Raw genomic sequence first — 25,244 nt, 5'->3', positions numbered from 1 at the left:
ATTCCGTGCTCTACTTTATTGATGCTCTAGGGATTAAAACTATAAAAGAGGAGCAAGAGAGTGAAAAATAGGCTAGAAAAATAAGTATGAGTTGTCAGACATCTAGCGCCTTTTGAAGCAAACTTCCCATTTCAATACTTATATATAAAACCACTCTACATTTTTAGCTGAATCCTTCCAACACTGCTGAAAAAGATGTGGCCCATCAGCTCTGGGACTGGTGTCTTGTACAAAGCTCTATCATGTGCTGCTTGCAAGCGCCTGCGCATCTTCCAGGAGCGCAAAGAGTCCTCCAGTTTACCCCCTCCTCCCAGTTATCCTGGGTGTTTGCCATTGGCAAAAGCTTTGGGTGGGAGAGAATCTGCAGCTACCTTTAGCGTCTCCCCTTATTGTGCTTGGGGGATCTACTTTAAAACTGCGTTTGTGTCTTTCTCCCTCAGAAGTACTTACAAATGAAGACAATGTTTAAATAATAGATTAAAAAGCCCTTCCATATTATGGCACTTATCTAATTTTAAACAATTGCTATTAAAACATGAAGTGTATGAAATAAGGTGTAATGACAGAGCTTGATACACGAAGGGATGTGTAGTATTTGAACACCTATTTCAATATCAAAGAAAACTGGATTTTATCTCCTGCTTAATACCTAATTCTGTGAGGTTCTTTATGCTTACTAATTCATTAACATACTTGCTGTACAGAATAGCTGAAGTGTCAAAAAATGTCATCTAATAGCAAATTCAGTTTTATTCTAGTAGGCTCATCTCTCTTAGGAGACCATAAAAAGTTGCTTTCAAGAGATGGAAAGCAGTAATAAAGTCTAGAAGGTTAAAACCAAGGGGGCTGCCTTTTAGTGGGAAAGAATTATGTCAATTAGATCGGGAGTTAGAGGAGGCTGGAAAATTGTCACAGTTTCTTGAAATCAACACCTCACTGGGTCTAGAAACATTCATGTCGCTTAAGCTTCCACCTTCTAGAGGTTTATTCTTGTGTTACTCTCTCTACTGCTGACATTTTTTGCATGGAAAAATAACTTATACCTGAATTAACAAAAGCAACCCTATCTCTATTTTTTAAGTTAACCCCCCCCCATTTGTAGGTTCCTGTGTAAGACTGGGATATGCAACAGAAAACCTTCACATTTGTGCGTAAGTCATTCTTGTAGAGTCTGAACAAGAGGGAGCTCAAACTCACGTCTTCTGCCTCCAATAAAGGGATCTGAGTTGCTCTCCTCTTCTCCAGTTGTGAGCCACTGTGCAGCCAAAACCTAAGCATTTTGGAGAGTAAGTATTCATATTTCTGAATCTCAAAGGGTCCCAGGTTGAGACAAGACACAGAGACTCTGCAACGTTCAGTTCAGACAAGGTGTTGGCATGGAAAGTGTTGGAAATTCAGGTGCTTGACTAGTGAAATTTCCAACTCAGGGGGCTGGGACTCAGCATCCCTCTTGTCCTTGGGCACCTTCGTGCTCCTAAAAAGCACAGCTGATACAGTAGCTATTTCCAGATGTAGCCTCTCAGGCTTGATTTTTCAAGCATTCTGGACAAAGTCCGGTCCCAGTTTTCTGCACCTTTGGAAATCAGCTAGTCAACAGTTGTTTCAATAAGTATGCTCTAGAAAATCAAAATGCCCTTTTAAAATTAATATAATCTCCAATTATCATATTACCTTAGGGAGGAAGGCCTGGTGGTACTTAATAGAGCTCTTTGGGGCTGTTGTGCATTTTAATTGAGTGAATAATTGTAAAACACTTCAGGGCCTTTTGGTAAAAGGCTCTGTACAAACATTGCCATAATGCTGAATAATCAGGTTGCGATATGAACTGGAATAAATGAACCCTATAAATAGATACATAATTTATATATTCACATAATGTATGTGTGTGTATATATACCAACATTTTTGAGAGAGCAAGGTGGTTACTTTATCAAAGTCCTACAGTTCTTGAATAAGAAAAAAAAATTGAGATTGGATAGCAATAATCATAATAATCAAAATAATAGTTTTCAAGATATTATGAACCTGCAGTTTATCCTCCTGTGCAATGCATAGAGAATTGCCAGAAGCATTGATGGCATCACCACTTCAGTGATGCTTCTTAAGAAACAGCAAAATATGTTGTGTTTTATGGTGGAGGAACACAGAGGAGGTAGATCCAAGGTACTAAATGTTTAGACGCCTAAAGAAGTAGATAGACATGGTTTGGAGGAACCGAGGGAATTTCTCTTCAGCTGGCTTTCCCCAGGTATTGCTGCAATGCAGTGGTAGGGATTGGAGTGGAGCAAAGGTCTCCTGCAGCCTGAGTCAGTGCCCCTGCAGGCATTTTCCAGATGGAGCAATGGGAAAAACAGCAATGGTGAACGTGGTACACCAGCCTCAGCGCTGGTATCGGTGCTAGGTCGGTAGCTGACCTGCGTGAATCAGTAGCCACTGTTTCTCCTGAATGTTTTGGCTGTCTGATCTCTTAAGACTGTAATTTTCTGGGGCAGTGACTCTCTTGCTGTGCTTGTACTCTCTTGTAATTCAGCCCATTAGGAGGGGGAATGCCTCTGAAATGGAGATGATGGAGAGGAACTTTTATAGTTCATGCAAAAAAAAGTCTGTGCTGGGCAATGCGGTGCTAGTACAAAGAACTCTGTTCTTAAAAGGGACTTGACGCAGTGATGATGCCACTTCACTTAGTTAGTGAAAGGAGCCATCTAATACAGGCTAAATGCAAAACTACATAAAGGAAACTGGCATTTGAATGGCTTGAGTGCTTGAAATATAAATGAATGGGACAAGTCCAGACTCTGTTTCTAAAGGAATCAATTACCAGGCATCCTCTTACTACTGTGAGGCTCTCATCTGCAGGAGCAGTCAAAGCTATTTTTGCTGGGAACTAGGATATCCGTTGCTTGAGATTAAGTGCATCTTTTAAGCACCAAGAGACACTGAGGAATGCTGTGGATTCAAGAGGGTTAGAAGGACTCTGAAATTATTTTCCTTGCTGCAAACCCACTGAAGAGACTGATGTAGTGCTAGGCACAATTTGAGTTCTGTAGAGTTGTACCCACGGCCAGAATGGTTTGACAAAATGATCCATTGTGTATTAAATCTACAGATTGAAAGAGTGTAGAAAATGTGTGGGCTATTCAGCATCTTAGAATAGGAATTAGGTTGGACTAAAGTTTCCTTTCTCTTCCCAACTGTGGAAAAGTAAGGATCAGTAAAAGAAAATGTCTGGAGTGAAGGATAATGGAATATACTGATTGCTAATGAATTTTTCACCTCTGGAAGGTTGTCCAATGGCCCATATTATCTGGTAGCTGAGGGTTTTTCCAATAGGGTAAGTGTCTGAGCTACCACGGAAAGCACAAATATCCCTGTTTAGCATGTTACTGAAATCTTGGAGACAGGTCAAGGACTGACTTCACTGTGGAGACCCCATTACCTTTTCCCACCAAAGGTAGTCCTTCCAGGTGAGGTCTGAACCCTCTTAAGAGGGTAGCGCAAGGAAGCTTGCTGCATTTGTTCAGAGGACGAGTTTCTTTCACATAACCATTACTTCGTCATTTTTCCCAAGCTCCAGATTCACTTAAACATCGTGCCTAATGCTACTGACATCTGGTATCTATAGCTTCCCTTCCCATCTGCCAGGGATTTCATGCTTCTGATGAAAAAGCTTTAAAATTGCTAAGAGCGCCAAAATGTAGCCTAAAATCACAATGATCAAATGCTGTGGCTTTACATGGGATTTTTTTTTTGTCAAAAAAATGAAGAATGGTTATGTGTCAGAATATGACGGTATTAAAGATCAATTATGTTTCCAATGAAATACCAACTGGCATCAATTGATGTGGGATCTTCTCTTGCATGGTGTGGTTACCCTTCGGTTGCTCTCTGTTTCCACTTGTTGGGTTCATGTCTGGTTTTGTGTTGCTTTATTTTGGGCTTACTTGGTAAAGAAAAAGTATTTTCAGAAAATTTCATCAAATAACATGTGCTGCACTGATGTCAGCTGAGGAAATCAGCGTCAAGAGCAGGAAAAGCCAGAAGATGAATGGATCTCTTAGTTCAAAATAGGAAACAGCTTGAAGTTCCTTTGGGGGGAAACAGAAACCTCATTCATTAACAATGACATTACTTCACCTCTGGTACAGAGTAAGGATTCTGTTCTCCCGGTGATGGACAGACACATCTCACATTCATGCAAATGACCCTGAGCATTCATGGATACAAAGGAAGAGCCCTAAAATATTGACAGTTTTGACTGGTGAGCTATTCTGATGATCCATGTGCGGCTGAGACATATGGCACAGGGAAAAATGCATTATTTGTGTTCCTGAATTGATTTCAGTCTGTGTAAGGTATGCCTGTCTCCCTGTCTCATCTCAGTGGATATCAAAGTAAATCTGTGTCACTGAAGTGAAGGGTCTTGCCTGGATGATGCAGTATTCATTTATTCATACTTTGATACAAGGATCATGTCTGATCAAGCACTCATATATTTTGTGCAGGATTTATCAGTCAGATGTATCTGGGTTTCTTGAGTTTTTTTCTGGTGTTTGATGGTAGTGTACATCCATCTACTTGTTCATAGTCACGTACATGAAATTTTGAGGGTTTTTTTTCCAATCAAGCTAAGAGTAGAACAGGAGTTTGTGGTGTCCTGTTAAGAACATCTCCAATTGCTCAATATAAAATGGTCAGTAGGAAGTTTCCCAAGTGCCTTTATTTTCTATTCCATTACTCCTAGTACCTTCCCTGTTTTCCCTTGGGGCCCAGAGCTGCAGCTAGCAGCCTGACTCCTACCTCACGCTATTCTAAAATTTCTTTGTTTATCTTAGACTCTGTCATTTTGCCTAAACATTGATGTTTTCCAGAAATCAGTTTTTTAAGTGGCGATGCCTATTAACTTTCTGAAGTCATATGTCAGTGAATCACAGAACTGTTTAGTTTAACTAGACAAGCCCTATAGTGATACACAAAAATTATTTTCTTCAGAGTCCTGTTTATGTTCTTTTCCAATGGGCTGGCTGTTTTATTGCAAAAGAATCTGTAAAAGACGTAATTTTAAATAGGCACAAAATAAATTCTGTTCCGTAAGGTACCCATAATGTTTCTAGAAGATCCTAATTAACCTCCTTATGTCAGCATAGGAAGCTCTATTGCATTTGTGATTGTCAAACATTTGGTTATTTTAATAGAAACGATCCCTTTCTGATACCTATTGGCATCATCATTCACAAAGCAAGCTTTTCATTTCAGGATATTAGAAGCAACAGTAGATTAATCGAAGTCTGAAGTTCAGCAGTGCAGAACTTCCATCTATTATCTTGCTTGTCTGTAAAGATTATGCCCTAATAACGCGTGAGTGGTACAAAGCATTTAGTGAATAAAGTCCAGTCATTACCAGGTTGGCTCCCTGTGCTGCCATAGTGTTGAATTACTGCTGGACCACAGAGCAGCAGCGACGAAGGTACCAAGTCTTAGGGGAGATGCTGGTTTATGACTTAATTGTGATACAGATTTAACATAACCATGTGCACATCCCAGTGCAGAGAGGGTGCAGCAGACTTTAGGACATGACACTGATGGCCAGACCCAGGTGCCACCCAGGTGACTCATATCTGTGAGTCAAACGGCAAACATCCATTAGTAAAAATGGAATTAAGTCCTCCAACAGAAAAACACAAATTACATGGTGATATTTGTACTACACTGGATCATCTTGCTAACATTGTCCGTGTGTTTTGCAAAAGAAATCAAAGCCACTATGTACCTGCACAGCAGGGCCAAATCCTGCTCTCAGCAGTGTGAATTCAAAATATGGGTATCTTCGGTAGCGTCTTAGAGTCATCCTGATTTAAAACCAGAACTGTATTTGCTTTAATCACGCAGTTCCTAAGTTCAATTTTGATGAATTGCAGAAGCAGGCTCTTATCAAGTAACTCGGTGTTTTTCTCTGTTGTTTTTTTCCTGAAAAGAGCAGGAAGTTTGCCATACTGCAGAGCAAGATGAATGAATTTGCCATTCGAGGCTAAATTTTTCACGAAGGATTAGGATGTTTTGCAGTCCTGTAAATGCAGGAATCCTCCTTGCAAGCCCAGCATTTCTTTAGGGTGGTGATCAAAATTTGCTCTATAACTACATATGCAAAAGAGGGAGAAGGAATTCCAAATGCGAACACTTCCAATCCTTAAAAGCCACTACAAATTTAAGTGAAAAAGATGGAAATTCCCTTACTTATAGTCAGAAATTATTACAAATGTGTTCGGCTCAATCTTACCATGAATTGATGTATCTCAATCCTGTGTTAAAGGGTTAAAAAAAAATATGAATGCAATCTTCTTGTTAGTGCACAGATGTGCTAAAAGGTCACCAGCGTGACAGGAAGGAGATGTTTTCATCTGATAATACTATCTGTCTTTTTGTCGCTGTGTACTGTTCTTCTAGCTATCCATTTCCCATGGTATTCAGTAGCTGCAGTAGAAAGGACCTGGAAAACAGCCTGGAAAAAGGAGTGGGAATGTGTCTGTTTAACTTGCCTGAAGTCAAGGAGTCCTTCGGTGGACAGAAGTGTGGGAATGGCTACGTGGAAGATGGAGAGGAGTGCGACTGCGGGGAGCCTGATGTAAGACACCACCTGAGAGTTACTGCTCACCTCCTGCCTGCAGGTTTTTAACAGTAAAGAATTGGTTTGGCATGTTTAACTCTATTTAGTGTAAAAAAAAAAAAATTTCTTCCTTCTCTGCCTCTATCTTACTATCTTAAACCTCAGACTCCTCAGAAATGCGGGGAGTTTCTGCTTGACTTGCATTTGAGTTGCTAAAGTTCAGGCAGGGCTTTAGTTAAGAATGTGCTTGATTCACCGTTAGAGAACAAACTCTCTCGTGGCTTGTCCAACAGGCTAATCATGACTAACTGTCATGTTCCTAACAACAGAAATTCCTTTAAGTACTAGCTAATAAGCTAGACTCAAAATAAATTTGTTAACATTGTTGAAATTTCTCAAGATACCATGCATTAATTGAAGGTTTGTTTCCTTATATGAGAAGCCACTCGTATATTAATATTAATATAAATATAAATAGCTATATAAATATTAATATTGGCTAGGTATTTTTTTATTGCAGACAGCTTCAGTTCTTAGGTACAAGACCTTTCCCTCCTTCACTATGAGATTTTTCTTTGCCTCTAGCCAATTACCTTACTAACAGAAATAGTCTTTACTGCCTCCCAAAAAGAGTGCTACTACTTCAAAGATCGTTCCATTTAGTTTAGTGAATGTGTCAGAGGACTGCTCAGATCAGGAGGAGATAGGCAAAACCTGGGGGTCAAATAATATCTGAGCCGACATCCTTATCCCTTTGGCATCCCAAGCTCATTGGCTGTGTTGAACTCCTCTCAGATTATCTGAATTAAATACATCAGCAGATGAGGCATTTGTTTCCTGTGATAAATATGGTTCTCCAGACAAAATAGATCGGGGCAGTTAAAAGAGCGAGATACTGCTGTATCCTGTCTATACAGTGTATTGGATTTATACAAGCCATAAGGATTTTCTGACAGTTCACTCATTCTTCGGGGTAACAAGGTTGGAGGAAGAAGGCTTATCTTCTTGTTTAAAGTCAATAGAGTGCAAGCAGCTTGCAAATGTCTTTCTAACCCAGTTATCTTTCTCATTTTCACTTTTGAATGTTAGCAATACCTTTTCAAGTCAAAGCCACTTAACGTCAGCAAGCGCTGACTTGATTTGCCTCTTCTTTCTATGTTTTTCCTTTTTAATTATATTGGAAAACTGCAGCTTTGGCCCAGTGAAATTAATTTGGAATTTACTGCTATAATCTGAGTTGTACCAGAAAACCCATTAGATTAGTTAATAATTCACTGCCCAGTCATTTATACCAGCTGACTTTTGTCAATAGCGTTGCAGTATTTTATGGCATGGAGAGCTGTACAATAACATATACTAGTTTTCTTTTGTCAGTGATCAGAATTAACTATCAGTCTGAATACGTAGATGTAGGTGGTTGGTAGGGATATTTCTCCTTTACCCTAAGTCAAATATTAGCCCCGTGTTGAGGTCTGTGCTCACTGACATTCCTTAGCAGTAGGAAAGCAATGGACTCCTGAGAGTGGAGAGTCGTGACTGTAGCCCACCTCCCACCCTTCAGACAACTCTGGAAATGCTAATACCGTAGGAAATGTTTGATCACCTCCATCCGCACTACGGTCTCGTGTGCATCAGGCGCTGGTCATCTTCTTGAGTATAATGTATGCCGGCATGCCCGCCACCAGGCCAAGAGTGTAAGACCCGACCAAGGATGATATGGCCAATTAAGCTCCAACTTCATTTTGGATTATATTACCAAAAATGTCTGACGTGCTATGGTGTCTGTGGAAGGAGGGTTAAAGTAGATTACAAATGGAAAGATAGAATAAGGTGGGAAAAAAAAAAAAAAAAACTTTGGTCCCTGAGAACTGAAAGGTGACAAATGTGGCTAATTTTATAATAGGCTGCAAGGGGGAATCAGAAAACTACAAATTGGTACATCAGAAGCAGACAAATTACTTCCAAATGTAATTAAGAGCTAGTGCCTGAACAGCTGTGACATGCCAGGGACAAGTCAACACAGCTTTTGTGCCAGGAAATCTTGTCTTACAAACCTATCACAGTGCTGTGAAGGACTTAACAAGTGGATGGAAAAGGACGATGCTGCTATTGCAGCCTGTTAGGAGTTCAGGGAGGCTTTAGACCAAGGCCTTTCACCAAAGCCTCTTTAGGAGACTAAGCAGCTGTAGGACAAGAGAATATTGCATGGGTGAAAACTGGCTTAAAAGATAGGAAATACAACCAGGTATAAGTCGTCCATTTTACGCAGTGGAAGGAAATCTGCTGTGATGTATCCATGAGATGTGTCCTGGGGACTACATGATTCAGCATATTCATAAACAGTCTGGGAAGAGGAATGGTCTTGAATTTGTGGGTGATATTAGTTAGGATGGTGGAGATGAAAGCTGGCTGTGAAGAACTGCAGAGGAACCTTCTGAGACAGCTGGACTGATCATTAAGATGACGAATGGGATTCAGTGCGGAGTGATACACATCCCAAACATCACATATAAGATGATGGACTCTGAGCTGACTCTGACCATAGAGGAACAAGACTTCATATTGCAATAAATAGTCTCATGAAAATGTCAGCCCAGTGCTCAAGAGTGGTCTAAAAGGTAAATAGGCTGTTAGAAATTACTCGGGAAGAAATAGGAAAACAAAACAAAGCACCAGTAGGCCTCTATAAATCTGCAGCGTGCTGCACCTGAAACTGCATGTGCAGTTTTTTCCTACACCTCCCTGATCTCAGGAAGGATGAAGCAGAATGAAAAAGGTTGAAAGAAAAGCAATAAGGAGGTTCAAAGTTTTGGAGGGGCTCTGGCAGGAAGAGAAGAAAATGAAGGGAAATGTGAGAGAGGCTGATAAAATTGTGAGTGAAATGGAAAGAGTGAGTAGGGAGTGATTGCTCCCCAACAAGAACTGTGCATATAAAGTTAGAAAGAGGCAGGTTTCAAACAAGCAGAAGGAGCTGCTCCCCAGACTGTGTCGATTACTTGCGAGTTTCTTTCCACTGAACGTTAGAGGTGCTGAAACTGTCCGTGCAGCCAAGGGAAAGGCAGGCGACTAGGAGGGTATCATGTATGTGTGTTCACATTCTTGTCCTCAAGCATTTTCTGCCGGCTGCTGTCAGGGGGACACGAGACTAGAAGGGTTATAGGCTGGCCCAATGTGGTCTATCTTGTGTTCTTAGAAAAGAGGGGGTGAAAACAAGATGTCCTGTCTACTGCATCTGGCTTCATGTAGGTGATGCTAGAACTGCTGTTGTGTTAGTCTGTTTGAGATGCTCTGATGAGCCCAGGACACCTACACCAAGAAACCCAACTCCCATCGTTGCTGTTGTTACCAATTATAACTAATAGTAATGAACTACAGCACAGCAGTAGTTTTGGGTGGCAGCCTCCGGCCTCCAAAAGCCTTCTGAGCCTTTTCTGTTTGCTTGCCTGTTTGTGTTAAAACCATTCCTGACAATTTAATAGCCTAGGCACAAAAACTATTTACCAAGCTCAGTCCCTACAATGAGTAATAAGTGAGTGAACAATTGGAAATTTCAAAGGCTGCAGTAACATCATTCAAAGAGCTGTGTCTTTATCCCAATCTGCCTGTGGAATGCCGATTGCTTTCCATGGCTGGCTGGTGTAGGGCCAGATGACGGGGTACAGGAGCTGACTGTTTCAGAAGTACATTAATTGGACTGACAACGCTTTCCTCCACTCTGCTTTTCTCAGATTGCTATTGAGGTGAATTTACAAAATGTGCTTCTGTGCAGAGGAATGTTACTTCTTAAATACAGCAGCTGCACAGAAATATTTGCATAGCCTGCTGCCTTCCGGCATGATCAAAAATAGGTGCAGGAAGTTGTTCCACTGCATCAGAGCAGCACAATTAGCTTTGTATGTTCAGGCAGATATTATCTAAGAAAACAGTGAAGTGCTGAGAATCATTTTGCTCTTTATTTGGGAGTGCAGTGGCAGCCCTATCTTCCAGTTGGAAAGCTTTACAGAAGCCAATAAAGTAACAAGAGGCTGTGAACATCGTTCTAACCCACTTATTTTTCCTGTGTTCCCTATGTTGTTAGTGATCCCTTGTTAAATCAAACTGACTTAACACAGCTGAAGAGCAATTTTATCTGCTGCTGTTTTTGTTAGAGAGGTGAGATTCCAGCGCAGCTGATGTAACTTGCAGTTTGTGAGCATGATCTGGGAAAAACAAATCCATTATTTTCTGAAACTTCTTACCAGCTGTTCCTACTGAAAATAAAGTTTGCAAAAGCCCACACATGCCACCATCTAATCCGTAAGTGTGAAATTGGGATGTATCAGTTAGTGAGAATGCAATTCATACTCATTTCATTTCTCAAAGCTCTATTACTGGCATACCCTGATAAGAGATTACATGGAATGGTGTCATCATCTTTCTTTGTGGCAGCCACCGGTCTCCATGCGATACAGAAGCCTGGTGAGCAACTATCACAAAATAAAGAGCTGTAGTCGTGATGCTCAGTAACTGCAACACAGGCCCTGGATCCTCACTTGAGGCAATGGCATCACTCCACTGACTTTTGTGGAAATAAAACACTGTACTACTGTATCCGGATTGGTATCAGCACACTTGAGTAGTTTGTGATATTTGGGATTGGATCCATAGCTAGAATAAACCAGCCTTTCTCAATGACTTCTCTGGTTTTACTACAATTATTGCGCTTGTTGAATGTAAGGACAGACAAGACTCTTTGGATCAAGTTGTAGGATTTCATGCATAATTCATTATTTTATGCCTAGCTTTTCTTGGCGGAGCTATAGGCAGCCTCTTGATTTACAGCTCATTGTGACTGAAAGTTGTCTGCTCTAAATTTCTCCTCCATCTAGGAATGTACAAACCGGTGCTGTAATGCAACTACCTGCACTTTGAAACCGGGAGCGGTGTGTGCACATGGACTTTGCTGCGAAGACTGCCAGGTGAACCAACGGGAACGTTTCTTATCTCCGTGGGGTGGGCAGAATTCCGCAATCTTCCCAACTGCAGAGCAGTAAGCAAGGATGGAGAACAAGCAAATTGGTATCATTAAGCGTTAAGACACTTGCATTTCATGTAAGCAATTAAAAAAAATTCTCAAATTGTTAACAGTTATCGAAGGAGCAGATCGACAGACTTTTTCAATGGTGTCTGTGCTATTTGTAGCCATTTCATTTGCTCATGCAAAACCTCTTCTTTTTTAGGAACTTTTGTATGCTTTGATATTTTTTCATGCTTATATGGATGTTTTGCTCTGGCAAGCAGTCATTAAATGCTGGACCCTCTTTTTATGGGAAGACTCTTAAAGTATTGATTCTATCAACAGCCTATATATTTTTAATGCAGATCATCAGCTCTTGTGGATTCCTAACATACTATAAAAAGCCAACTTGCCACAGGCATTTACCTTCTTGAATTCTCAGACCATCTCTTGCATATGGGCTAATAAAGCATTCAGCAAGTTTCCATTGTGTCTGTGGCAACCATCTGCCTAAAAGCTCAGTAGCAGCGAGCTATCAAAACAGCTAGCAAATGCTTTTTAGCAAAATCAATCTTCATGTCTTTTTGCTTTTTACCAAAGGCGCTGTGGTGATGCAGTTAAAATTCAGTGCTGCTCCCAGAGCACACCCATCTTTTATGGTTGTTGATAAGTGAATGTTCAGATTGCCGTGTCCCACCATTACCGACTAGTTACTTTCAGCTCTGAAAAAAATGTAGTTATCCAGGGAAATCAGGACAGGAACACTTACATGGACTAGCTGTATAAATAAGTTGAAGAAGATCTTGATGCCCGTGACAAAGTGACTTTTCCATGAGGACATGCACCTCCATTCCAGGAAGCTGTCAGGGACCTGAATCCAAAGGCAGGTGGGCTGGTGGCTTCGTGAGCCATAACATAGCACTTAACATAAAGTTACGTGATCAGCTGGCTGCCCTGGTCACTGCTGTGTTGTTACGGATGAAAAAGTTTCTGGTCTGACTTTTGGTCAGTGCTACAGAGCATCCTTTGCAGTACAGCCCAAGCTGTTTCTGTGCCTGTGATTGCAGGAGGCACTCTGAAAACTTTGGTTCGTATTTGAAAACTAACAAAAGGCTGGATCTACCTTCTGACCTGAGCCACGTGAGCCATGTTTGCAGCTGCAAGTTCAGTTTGGCCCTCCTTCCTGCCAAACCCTTCGCAACGTGTGTCAAATAAATGCATGTAAAGAGCTGCATAATTCTTATACTGTCCTCTGCGGTCAGTTGGTGCAGAGCCAGTGGAAAAAGCTGTTTGTGCGCTGCATGGGTTATACCGCTGCATAACTCTGATTGATGGGAATTACAGCAGTTAAGGGGTTTTGTTTGTTTTGCAGTTAAAACCAGCGGGGATTTCTTGCAGAGAGTCAAGTAATTCCTGCGATCTGCCAGAGTTTTGCACAGGAGCCAGCCCTCACTGCCCAGCTAACGTGTACCTGCATGACGGGCACGCGTGCCATGGAGTGGACGGCTATTGCTACAACGGCATATGCCAGACCCACGAGCAGCAGTGCATCACGCTCTGGGGCCAAGGTGAGTTTGAGAACCAGGAGATCTGTTTATGAGATAGACTTGGGGAAAAAAAAGCATGGGATTTGGAGGAATTTTATACAGTACCAATCTGTAGCTATTCTTTTCTGAAACGGAGAACTGAATAATGAGGGAATCATTCCGTGATTCATTTTATCCCTGATTTGCAGTAATGTTCGTTTCTTGCAGCAGGAGGTAGAGAGCAACAGTAACTAGGTTCATTCTGCAACACTGCTGTAAATGGCTAGGTGAACTTAGACAAATCATTTAATATTGACTTTGATATGGCCTTATGTCATCCTACGAAGTGCTGAATGCTCTTGACAGGTTGAAATTGCATCCTTTTCCAGATTGGTATGTAAGCTTCTAAATTGCTCATCTGTGAAACGTGTACGCCAGTCTACATCCCAAAACAGAGTTCAGTATTTGACATTAACATCAGATTCTTGTATCATTGTGTGTGTTTTATTAATTGGTGTTACCCTGTAAGCCTACCTCCTGACAGTGCTCTTAGCACAGTACGCAGTCAAGCAGAAAGAGGTTTTATTCTCCCGTGGGAATTTACTTACTTTTTGCAAAAATGTAATAGCATGAGTTCTTGGGTTATCGGAAACATGATATCCCAGGAAAGCCGTTCACTTTTCTGTAATGTCCTATGGCCCTTCCACTGAAATACAAGCACTAACTCAGCATTTTGCTATTGCCTCCCTCATCGCTCGGGACAAGTCATGTCTCCTTCAGCATCTCACCCCCTCTCTCAAAGGGCAAAACCACTTTTACCTCTCCTGAAGAGAAGCATTGTTTAGAGCTAGATTTAAGTATTTCTTTTAAACTAACTTTTTTTCAGCTCCCTTAGCCTCTTCCAATTCAGTATCTCTCTGCCTTCAGCTCTGTTTCAAAACTTATGTATCAATATAATGACACACAGATGTTTCCCTTGGTCAAAACCCTCCTATTGAAGGATTTATTTTTTAACTTCACAGAGACTTGGACCGTTCACAATTTTTGTTTTAAAGAGCATTAAAGCATCTCAAGAAATAATGGCACTGATACACATAGCAGGTTAGCTTCGTCATGTGGGTATAAGAACAGGTTAGAGGAGTTCCAGTTCAGGATTAAACTCCCCACGTGGAACAAACCATGCATCTGATATACTCCTCCAAATCCCACTCGCGTCGTAGAGTTAATATGAGCTCATATAGGCATGTACAATTATAGCCTCCAGTCTTAGTCATACTGGGATTTTTAATCCCCTGGATACAGAGACATTTTCTCTTGCATAAAGCAAAATCTCCTTATGAACCAGTTTCCCATGCCATGGAAAGTTACTCGGTCAGACTGTTAATAATTTCAGTGGCTGAGAAAAATTCAGCTAAAGGTCAGGGAGCTGAATTGCTGCAGCTCCCTTGCCAGGTCTGTTTCCTAACACAGCGAGTCCTCCAAACCCCCCACGCTCCCCTAATTCTTTCTTGTCTTCTTTCCTGGGACTATTCAATATGGGCACTGCTGTGCATGGAGACTCCAGTGGTCAAGGCTATGGGGGGCTGCTCATGAGAAAGATGACTTTGTTAAGAACAGAGCTCAAACAGACTTTAACTGGAAGAGCCGTATTTGTCTTGGGAATAACCAAGGATAAAGGTTTTGAAAGGGAGGTTGAGACATTACCAAACCTGAACTGAAAGGCTTAATTCATTTTTGGAAGTATAGATTAGAAATAATACCAGTAAAGGAAACCTTCAAACAGTGTCAAACAGTGTAGCAGATAGGGTTCAAGCAAAAACCAAGGCCTATATTCTGGATTTAAAAACTAAGGATGTGAATATCCACCACTTGATCACACTTACATCTGGTTGGAGTATGAGCTGGCAGATGCGGGGTGGAATGGGAAGAGGGCTAGGTGGGTCGTGTAGTTGGAAAAATATCATGGCACAGATAAAAAAACATTCTTTCCACCCTTGCTTGCAGCAGAAAGAGATTTGACATTCTAAGATATCGTCTCTGGACTTCGTATCAAAAAGATACATTTGAACCTTTTACCAGATTGTTGTAACTGATTAGAATTGTTTTTAACAACTGCCTGTGTTGGAATGGAGTGAAGGAGTGGTTGTGTAGTTTCTTTTGTAAAGAAAAAACAGATCATAGTTCATTTACATTAATTCCTCTTTTCTTATTTCCAGTAGGAGAAAGCCTACATGCAGAACAAAATACAATAACTTTTCTTAAAATAATATCCAGTATATTTAATTCCTTATCAATGTCTTCTTTTGTATATCTTTCTTATTCAACAGGTTACAGATGTCCAGTAGCCCAATGATAAACATCAATCTTAATATTTTTAGATCTAGTTAAAGAAAAATGATGAGCACTGTCAGAGCTTGTTTACATTAGGCTGAGCAATAGGAACCTGTTTCCAGAAAGAAGTACTTGCATTTCCATGGGGATTTTTTTGTTACTTTCAACAGATAAATTCAAATCAAGTAGAGGAATATTTTTTGCTATTCCCGATCTGCAGTAGCATGGAAATCTTGGTGTGAAAAAGGGGAGGAGCACCTTGGGACAGTATCCGAAAACACCCATAAATTCCTTTTAAAGACCAAGTTCATTCCAGTCTGCTCCCAGAACACACAAATTTCTCTACTCTCTCTCTCGCCTTCATTCATGTCATTTTTATCCTTAAGGAGCAACATGCATGAATTGCTTGTGACCTTTTTGTTTCGTATTCAAAAATATCAAATTGCACTGATCTGACCTATTGATAGTAGTGTGACTGAAAAGTACATCGATAGTAATGCATTTGTGTGATGTCTAGTACTCCGTTGGCATTTTCCCAGAGCAACTAGCTACGCAGATAAAGCCACTTAAGAGAGAGAAATTATTGATTACTAAGGAATAGAAGGTTCTCAGCTTTAGACTCATGGCTTTTTCTACATTGACAAGAAAATGACTCTTTAAGGAAGGAAAGGAGATGTTTGTCAGTGTGTTTTCCCAAGAGGGAAAAAAAGCAATGATTTGGGGGAGCAAATGGCAGGCATTGACTTAATAATTAGAACATACTTAAACTTGTTGCATAGACATGGCCATTTGTTTAGGCAGGAACAATCTTAATTTTAGTGTCAATATATGTTACAAAGGCCTGTAACTGGTGTAAGAGGTTTGCATTTTTTTCCAGGTACAACCCTATAGGCAAAATAGATGGGCTTCACATCTAAGCTAGCTGACCAAACCATTGATAACTGTTGGTTGGTTTTGTTTCGGGTTTTTTTTGCAAAAATACTAATCTATTCAAGCACCATAAATATCTGAATTCAGTAAAATCAAACTATTTGGATCACCACACATTTATGGTCAGGTCTTTTCTTTTGGAGATGTGAAAGGCATTAAGCCATATTCTCAGAGGTAATAAGAGCTAGCATACTCCTTAAATGCAAAAAAAACCCCCCCAGCTCAACCCCATCTCGCTCTTACACAGACTTAACAAGATGAAGAGAGAGGCCAAGGGAGTGTGTGGAAAGTTTGCTTTGCATCATCAGTGCAGTAAAACAATGAAATATAAAATCCAGGTGCAAATCACATGACAGAGAACTGTATTTTTATGCTTATATTTATTTATACAGTTGTTCGTGGTGCTAGTTGGCATAGCCCGAGCAACAGAACTCCAGTCTATTACTCAAAGGTTGGGTTTTTTCCCCTCCACACCCATAAACACTGTATAATTTTTTTTTTTTTTTAAATAAGTCTTGAGACAGTGTTGGGAACTGAATTGAAATATCTTTCTTTTCCGCTGTCAGCCTGATAACGGGTGTTTCTCTGTTCTTGGAATCAGCACCATGGTCAGAAATTTCTCTCTTCTCTTTCAGGAGACTGTGACGGTATTTTCTCATTGCAGCAGGTCTTGCACTGATCTGAAATGACACAGCATTTCTGTATCGCTTCCAAAAGTGTAGAACATCTCTTTCTTTGCAGCCATATAGGGAAAGAAGTGGGCTCATCAATATACACATTTGGAGAAAAAAAAAAGTCTCAAGGCTGACAACTGCAGTGGTGAGCTTTGACCTTCTGCAGTTTGAAACGGCTGATTTAATCTCTGGAATAAGGCTTGGCGTGGAAAGGCTGACAGGACCTTAATTACAGGGTCACGATACTATAATTATCAATAGCAAAGTGAAATAAACTCTGTTTATCCAGCTCAAAGCACTTAATAACCACTGGAAATCTTTCACAAATCATTTTCCCTTTGCCTGTAGAGGTAGCAAAATAGAGAAAGACAGGACTTTCTGCTTCAGTTTATATGGTGCAGTCATGATAAATGGGTTTCCTCCAGAAACACAACATTACAATTCTGTTCCTTAAGCATCCTCTGAAAACCTCCTTTTACCTTGGTAGCTCCATCTGTTCAGCTTCTTACACTCTGATACATTTTCATCTATTAAAAAGTCCAAATATTGTGAGAAACAAGTCAGGAGAGGGAACAGCCACCTGAATCCCAAGCAACAACGTGCTTTGGTTTGATACCAAAGGCAGAAATTGAAGCTAGATTTTGGTTTCCAAGCTGCAGATGATCATTGGGTACCAGGTGTTTTCATACACAGACTGCTCCGAGCCTGGCAGGGGAGCATTTTTTTGTACTCTGTGAGATCTTTTTTCTTGTCAGGCACTATTGTTTGGAGTTATTATCGGGCTGTCTGAGCCCTGCAAGGATGCTGCAGATGTGTTCTTCCTCCTGCAGGCTTCTTCCCATCATATGTAACACACTTGATTTCTACATTCAAAAAAACCCAACCAAACAAAAATTTTTCACCAGGTGAAAGAGAAAGATAAATACCTTAAACTCTCTTAGTATTTCAGTAAGCCCTTTCTCTTTTTAACACCATTTTTTTAACAAGTCTTTGTTAGGTCACTTACAGTCAAAGCACAGGTCATGAGCATTCATTTTGCTTTTGGCCGCTTTTGGAGCCAGACAGCACTCTGGGGAAAGTGTGTCTGTGCTCGGGGCTGCTGCTGACACATCTCCAAAGAAGCCTCCAGTCATTGCGGTGATACACCATTGGCTGAACTAGTTGGGGCACAAAGCTCTTGGCCAAGAAAAAAATGAGACCCTTAGCAATTGCATAGGACTGTGGTAGGTGGGTGAGGTCTTATTCCTTTGGCGAGGTGGGTCAGAGCAAGTTGGTCTATGCAGATGTGAGAGAAAAAGCAGTTTTATTTGGCCTCTTGCTTACAGCATGGGTTTTTTTTTTCCTTCCCTCCCCTTCCCTTCTAAAGCTGGCATAGTATATGCACATGTTAATGTTTGTATCAAGCTGAATAGTTAATGTGCCTGCCCTGGAAAGACGAGGAGGAACCTACATGCTGAAAATGGAAATTTTACTTTTGCTTTTTGCACAGTGCCTTGTCTGGATGCTTTTGTTGATTTTTTTATTATTGCTTGTGGCTTAATGAAAAGAAGTGAAAGAATCCTGTGTGAGTCCTTTTTAATAGTTCCAGATTTGAGAAATATTCTGAACTCAGCAAGCTTGATTGTAATCTTCCAAAGAATTTCAAGCTCTTGTCCTGCTCTCCAGGGAACCAAGAGCTCATATTCTGTTCCTTCTGTGCCTTTCTTTCAGAGTTCTCCAGTTTCAGTATGTAAAAATGTTAGAAGGAAAAGAGAGTGCCATCTTAAGCCTCTCCAAGTTTTAATATTTTGTCCTTAATAGCATTAGATTGCTGTTCAGCAGTATATAGTATTAGTCAAGCTTCTAACTGTGAAATGCAGATAATTAATTGAGGCTTTAATCTCTGACTTATTAGTGAAAAGATCCACACTAACTGGAAGTTTTACAATCATATTTGTATTTTCTTCTCCAGGAATTTAACCCCTTTTTTAAAAAAACCTTCTTCCTCTTTGAAGGCTTTCAGATGAAATCTTCAGGTTGGTTTAAATAAATGATATGTTTTACCCACAGTTAGAGGCATACACAATTGGAAGTGGCTCAAAACATTGGGAAAAAATGTAACATTAACTCAGATATTCTGTCTCTGTTAAAGATCAGGGAACACTGTAGAAATGGTATATTCTCAGCCTTTAGGCTATCACATCATTTGCTGCCAGTTCTTTTTGTTTTTGTTTGGCTGATCTATCAAAAGTACAAAAATGTATTCAGCAGATATCTGTTAAGAGTCTTAGCCAGCGTAGCTCCTTACCACCTTGTCTCCTCAAAGCAGGTCTGCGTATTGGAGTAGTTGAAATGTTGGCAATGACGTGGTTGTGCTTTTAGTTATCTTCTGACTTGGTTGTGCTTTTAGTTATCTTCATGGAAAGAAAATATGGGGTAATAAAGGGCCCTAGCAAAGGGCCTCTTAATCGTGCAAGAAGCAGCAATTACTGGCTGGAAATAAAAGCCGCACTTCACAATAGAACAAAGGGATTAAATTCTAATAACATGGACTAATTAATTGTTGCAACAGTCAAACCAGGGAAGTAGATCCTCCACCTCTTAGACATTTCAAATGACTGTATCTATCTTCCCGTAGAAGATATTCAATAGTTGGTCATAATCTGGGGGAAAATGGACAGGAGATTGTCTGTATAAGACATTAGAATTGATGTTCTAATAGGACCTTTTAACTTCTAAAATGTAGGGATGAGTAATCTGTCTGCACAAACATTTCCAGTACTACTCCCACCAGGGAAGTTCTTTTGCTGTTATGATATGTCTCCATCACAGAAGACTACAGTAGATAAGAACCAGATGCTGCCTGTCTTCCCAGATTCCTACTTCTACCACCATGGTAGAAATGACCCTTCTTTCAAGTCAGTCCTTTCCCACAGGAGTGGATTTACTGAGGATTAAGGTGGGGATGGGTTGCCTTCCTCTCCTCAGTACATTAGCTTGAGCTAACAGCGGCGTATTCTCTTTGCCATGTCATGTGCTCATGTTTTTACAGACACTTAGCACTCTAGATTGCAACTGGATTTTTTCTGGTTTCTAGTTGTTCTGAATTTACTTAAAAAGGCCTTTCTTGAAAAGTATTTTCTTTGGCTTCAGCTCTTGGGGTCTCGCTAGAGTCACATTGACTCCTGTAAAAAGAAGGGACTTAACTTACCAGCTGGCCTTTGTCTTTCTTCACCAAACTAGATTTGGCATTTAGTAGACATTTTTGTGTCCTAGGAGGATTCACAAGAGGGATATCATCTAGAGAAATTCTGAAAAAGAATAAGTTCTGCGTTGTCTATTGCTCAGCATTGCCAAGAGAGACAAATAACAGTGGAAAACCCACATATTCGGGCTCTTCAATTAGCATGCTGATCCAGCACAACTGTTTTGTTGTGCTTCATCAATATGCAGATCACATGCTACCTTCCCCTAAAGCATTAGCGGAGCTCAAAGAAAATTATTAAAAACACCCTGTATGAGATGAAAGTTCTGATTAGGTTTTGTTTCAGGTGCGAAACCTGCTCCTGGGATCTGCTTTGAGAGAGTCAATTCTGCAGGTGATCCTTACGGCAACTGTGGCAAGGACTCCAAGAGCTCCTTTGCTAAATGTGAACCCAGGTAGGGTCTCCCTACAAACACAGGAACAGGTGCAAGGGTGGTGGGAGAGGGCTTATAACATTTAAAATTGTTTCACTAATCTATGGGTTTGTTTATTGCCTTCAGAGATGCTAAATGTGGAAAAATCCAGTGTCAAGGAGGAGCAAATCGACCTGTAATTGGTACCAATGCTGTTTCCATAGAAACTAATATCCCACTTCAGGAAGGTGGCAAGATTCTGTGTCGTGGTACCCACGTGTATTTGGGTGATGATATGCCCGATCCTGGTCTTGTGCTGTCAGGAACCAAGTGTGAAGATGGAAAAGTAAGGTTCTGAAATACTCCCAAACAAGGAGAACATCACTACCCTCATGCTGCCAAGTATTTTGTACTAAACTGCCTGTTTTCTGCTTTGGGATTTATTTTTTTTTTCCACAAAAGAATTGTTTCTCATGCTCACAGTGAGTCAGATTTTTACTCCCTTCTTCTTTTGGCCACTGTTCTGGATTACAGATTTGCAGATGCAATGCAAGTTGCTCAAGTTTATAACAGATTTTTTGAGGACAGTCCCACATATCTGTCCATGTAGGCTAGAGGTTTTCTGCAAAAGAAGCACAGAAAAACACATTACAGGCTTGTTAATGAATTTCTGAGAAGTTCAATGTATTCACTTTCCTAGTGTCTATGGCATTCCAAAATTGTCATTGACTTCACTCTAGGTTTTAATATATATTATATCTGCTGATTATGGCTCCCACCCCAACCCCTTTTTTTTTCTTGCAGGAAAAGCAATCTCTGTGTGCACTATTAGAAAAATATAAACCCAGTGATGTTCAGCCACCAAAACTGATTTTTGCAATCATATTTTGCAAACTTTGTGAGTTATCCTATGTGAATGTAGTCCAAATTTCATAGGGCTGCCTCATTCTCGGTTTTTCTTTTGTGAGAAAAGGAACAGAGAAAGATGGGAGACAGCCATGAGTTTACGGGGGGGGAGGAATGGAAAGGAGTCCAAGAACTATTGAAATGAAGGTTTCTATCCCCTCAGTGGATTACTTGCAAAAAGAAAAAAAAAAGTGCTTTGATAATTTCTGGTAAATTCAAGTAAGCCTCTGAATTTCTGAATGCTTTTGAAATATGTTGGATTATCACACTGCATTGGGAACAGGTTTAAAATATGTCCCTAGTGAAACTACAGTTCTGTTACAGGAAAACAACCCTTACAATATTTCTAAGTCAATCTGTTATAAAATGTCTTTTCAAAGCAAATTCAACGCTGGGAAAGCACCCTATTATGTTTTACTAATGAGTATTTAATCTTTCTAATCTATCTAATCATACACATACACACTATAGAATACACACGCTAATACTTACGAAATTGTATGTTTTACTTTGAGGACATTAGTGCATTTGTATTATGGATTAAGAATATGAATTTAAATATTCTTGAGTTTTCTAAGCTGAAGATACACAATTTGAAATGCAGCCATTTTAATGTGATCAAAATTCTGTGTGCTACTGCACTATGAATATTTGAATTGTGAATACTGCTGTAATCAGACCATATTCTCTACATGCGTGCATGTTGATGCCAATTCACTCTAATTTCCTTTCCATTTTTCCTTCTCCCCAGGGCATAAGTGCCCTGATTAAGCATCCCTGTCGTCTCCTTCAACACTATTCCCTGCTTAATGCTAATTATTGTGACTGACTTTTAGTACTACTGAACTGAACTGCAGTTAAACATGAGCAAAATTGTGCAGTGATTTTTTTTTTTTTTTTTTTTTTGGTCAACATAACATAGTAACAGTTATTGCAGTCCTAATTTCTTCTTTCTTCAGTTTTGAGTAGGATAACTTCTTATTACTGACATCATCATCAGTCATTTGATTGTTTGATGGTATTATTAGATGGTACCACTCTTGCTTTGCCTCAGTTTTCAGCTATATTGGCAGAGTAAAGTTTACCCGTAATGACTGGAGAAAAAAAAAATTGAATTTTATTTCTTTGCATATGATATTTGTTTATTTCCATTTCCTATAAGATCATTATTACACTTTAAATATGGTTGGTTTATATGTGACACCAAAAAAATTGTTTAGCTTGGGAAAACTCTTAGAAAGGTCTCAGTTTTGCTGAAGAACGATGATGAGCCCATATATACCAATGACCTCAGTTAAATATTCAGGCTGTCCTGAGTCCAGGTTCTGTACTGGCATGAAAAAGTATTGCACTGTTGATATAAACAGAACTGTGCTAATTTACCCCACAAGGGCACCTGAACCTCTCCTTGAGGAACCACCTGCTGCTTTGAAGACAGGAATGCAGCCAGATCAGGTACACGGAAGATTCCTGCTCAGTGCATTCCTAGTCATGAAAAAATGCAAATTACTGGGTTTTAAATTGGCTTAAAAACCCCCCAAACCCCAGCGGCTTGCCACTAGTTCCACTTCAGTGAAACTGTGAGTGTTCATTTACACGACCTCAGCATATCAACCCAAAATGAACTATGTCTGAAATTCCGTATCGGCCAGGATGCCGATCGAGATTCAGCTTCCCCAGATTTGGACCTGAAAGACTTAGAAAGGCATAAGAAGAAGACGACACCTAATTCTGGTGTCCTTATCTTTTTGTCAATGTCATGTTGTCAATGCAGCTTGTGTATTGGGAAACCTGCAACTGCTAAAAGAACCACTGATGGATGAGCAGACGTATAAAGAAGGACATGATACCTTGTCAGCACCAGCAGTTCTGTGCCTGTTAAAACTCCTTTTCTCTTATTTTGCAGATTTGCCTTAATCGCCGGTGCCAGAATACAAGTGTTTTTGGTGTCCACAAATGTGCAACAAAGTGCCATGGACGTGGAGTAAGCATTATAGGAACAGGTTTTTTACAATCAGTCAATAAACACTGGACAAGAAATCATTTTGTGTAATAGCTTTGGGATCTCTGATTGTTTGTAATGTATCAGTCAAAGTCACTGCAATACTTTTTAATTATGTATTTCCATTTTCAGTGTCCCTTATATGAACTGCAAGAATGGAATTATTTTTATTTAACAAAGAAATATTTATCAAGTAGTAATTATCTTGTTCTTAATTAACAGTCTGTGATAAAAAGGAATTTTGTCATCTTCAAAGCAATTTGAAGTCTAACCTTCCTTCGTGAAGAATTCCTATTAACATTTAAAAAAATACAGTTTCTATGTAGATACAGAGAAGTTAAAATATGCATTTGAATTAAGAGTCAAATGGAAAAGCATTTCCAAAAGTATTAAAATAAAGGAAAACCATATTGATGAGTTTCATGGTATGAAAGTGGTGCAGGATGAAAAATTTGATGATATTAGTTAATAATATCAAAGCAGTTTGAAACCTAGTTTATATTATGAAAATGTTAATTATGTCAAGCTATGCCTTATTAACCTTGATTTGCTGATGATCTATTTGTTTCTGTGAAAAGCTGTGGCAACCACATTGAAAGAGCCATAGGAAATTCTCTGTCCTCTCCTGAGAAGGGATTTTAATTTGCTTTAACTTATTTTATCATCCCGCATTTGAAAAACTGTGCAGTGTTGATGGTGCTGTGTGTTATCATCGTGCTGGAATGAGCATCAGCTTAGACTGGCGTCTTTATCTCTGTATGATGGAGAACCTCTGATGACTCCTGAGTAGCAAAAAATGACCTCGTAGAATTGTAGATGGGAACTCCTGTAGTGCTTTAATTTAAAAAATAATGTTTAACAAATGATATGTTTAATTATCTTGCTGTCTTTGAAAAGTAAATCTTTTTTTTTTTTTTCATTTTACATGACCATAGCCAGTCTAAGCTATGTGAATGATATTTTAATACTCTGCAGACACAGTCAGTATAGTCTTTCTGAAAGCCTGCCAGCTGACCTTGCCAGAAAAATGCGTATTTTCAAACTCCTGTGAACTAACTAGTATCTTACTGAGAAACCCATTTATTAATCTATTGAATGGTTTCTCCATGGTGGTGGTAGATCAGTGATGATCAATGTTAGCACAGAATTTAGGACCATATTTATAACCTAAGCCCAAAAACTTTATTTAAAAATCAATTTGTACATTCACATGAGACTGTGCCATCTCTGTCCTGTGCAACAGAATTTTTTGGCCCGTTCAGTTCATGTATTCTGTCAATACAGCACAGAGCTTTACCCTCTGTATTAGACATGTAGCCACTGCTTGGGTGGTAGCAAAAGGAAATAAAAAGCAGCCTTTTTTTTAATGGGTGTTTGGGACAGAGAGACCTCCTGAAGAAAGAGCCACGAGTCTCCCGGCTCCTTCTGCTCTGCGCAGCGGGAACAGGCTGATGTTAACGATGGGCTCCGGTTCTTTGGATCTCCCTTGTTCTGCAGGGAGCATTTGGTAAATCAGGTCTTGCTAGTTGCTCCTTAACTCATATTAAAACCAGCAGAACACTGAGGACTGGATCGTTATAGACAGCGCAGGTGTGATATCAAAGGGAGGGTTTCCTCAGCCCTGATTCCAGTTTCGCGTGTTCTTCCAGCAGCTGGTTCATCTTAGAGCTGGCGGACTTGA

At 39.9% G+C, this 25,244-nt stretch overlaps 1 protein-coding gene across 1 annotated transcript in view; it reads left to right on the top strand.

Moving 5' to 3' along the window:
* The window catches only part of ADAM12 (ADAM metallopeptidase domain 12), a 185,472-nt gene that overhangs the window by 145,478 nt on the left and 14,750 nt on the right, over positions 1-25,244 (top strand). The window contains exons 12-17 of the mRNA XM_069797206.1: positions 6,442-6,619; positions 11,470-11,559; positions 12,970-13,165; positions 20,589-20,697; positions 20,803-21,001; positions 23,468-23,545. Coding sequence (XP_069653307.1) covers positions 6,442-6,619; positions 11,470-11,559; positions 12,970-13,165; positions 20,589-20,697; positions 20,803-21,001; positions 23,468-23,545 — 850 coding nt within the window. The remainder of the gene's footprint in view (positions 1-6,441; positions 6,620-11,469; positions 11,560-12,969; positions 13,166-20,588; positions 20,698-20,802; positions 21,002-23,467; positions 23,546-25,244) is intronic.

This window comes from Haliaeetus albicilla, chromosome 11 (assembly GCF_947461875.1).
Source record: "Haliaeetus albicilla chromosome 11, bHalAlb1.1, whole genome shotgun sequence".
Classification (NCBI taxonomy): domain Eukaryota; kingdom Metazoa; phylum Chordata; class Aves; order Accipitriformes; family Accipitridae; genus Haliaeetus; species Haliaeetus albicilla.
The sequence above is the reverse complement of the archived record's forward strand: the minus strand, read 5'-3'. Positions and strand labels throughout refer to the sequence as shown.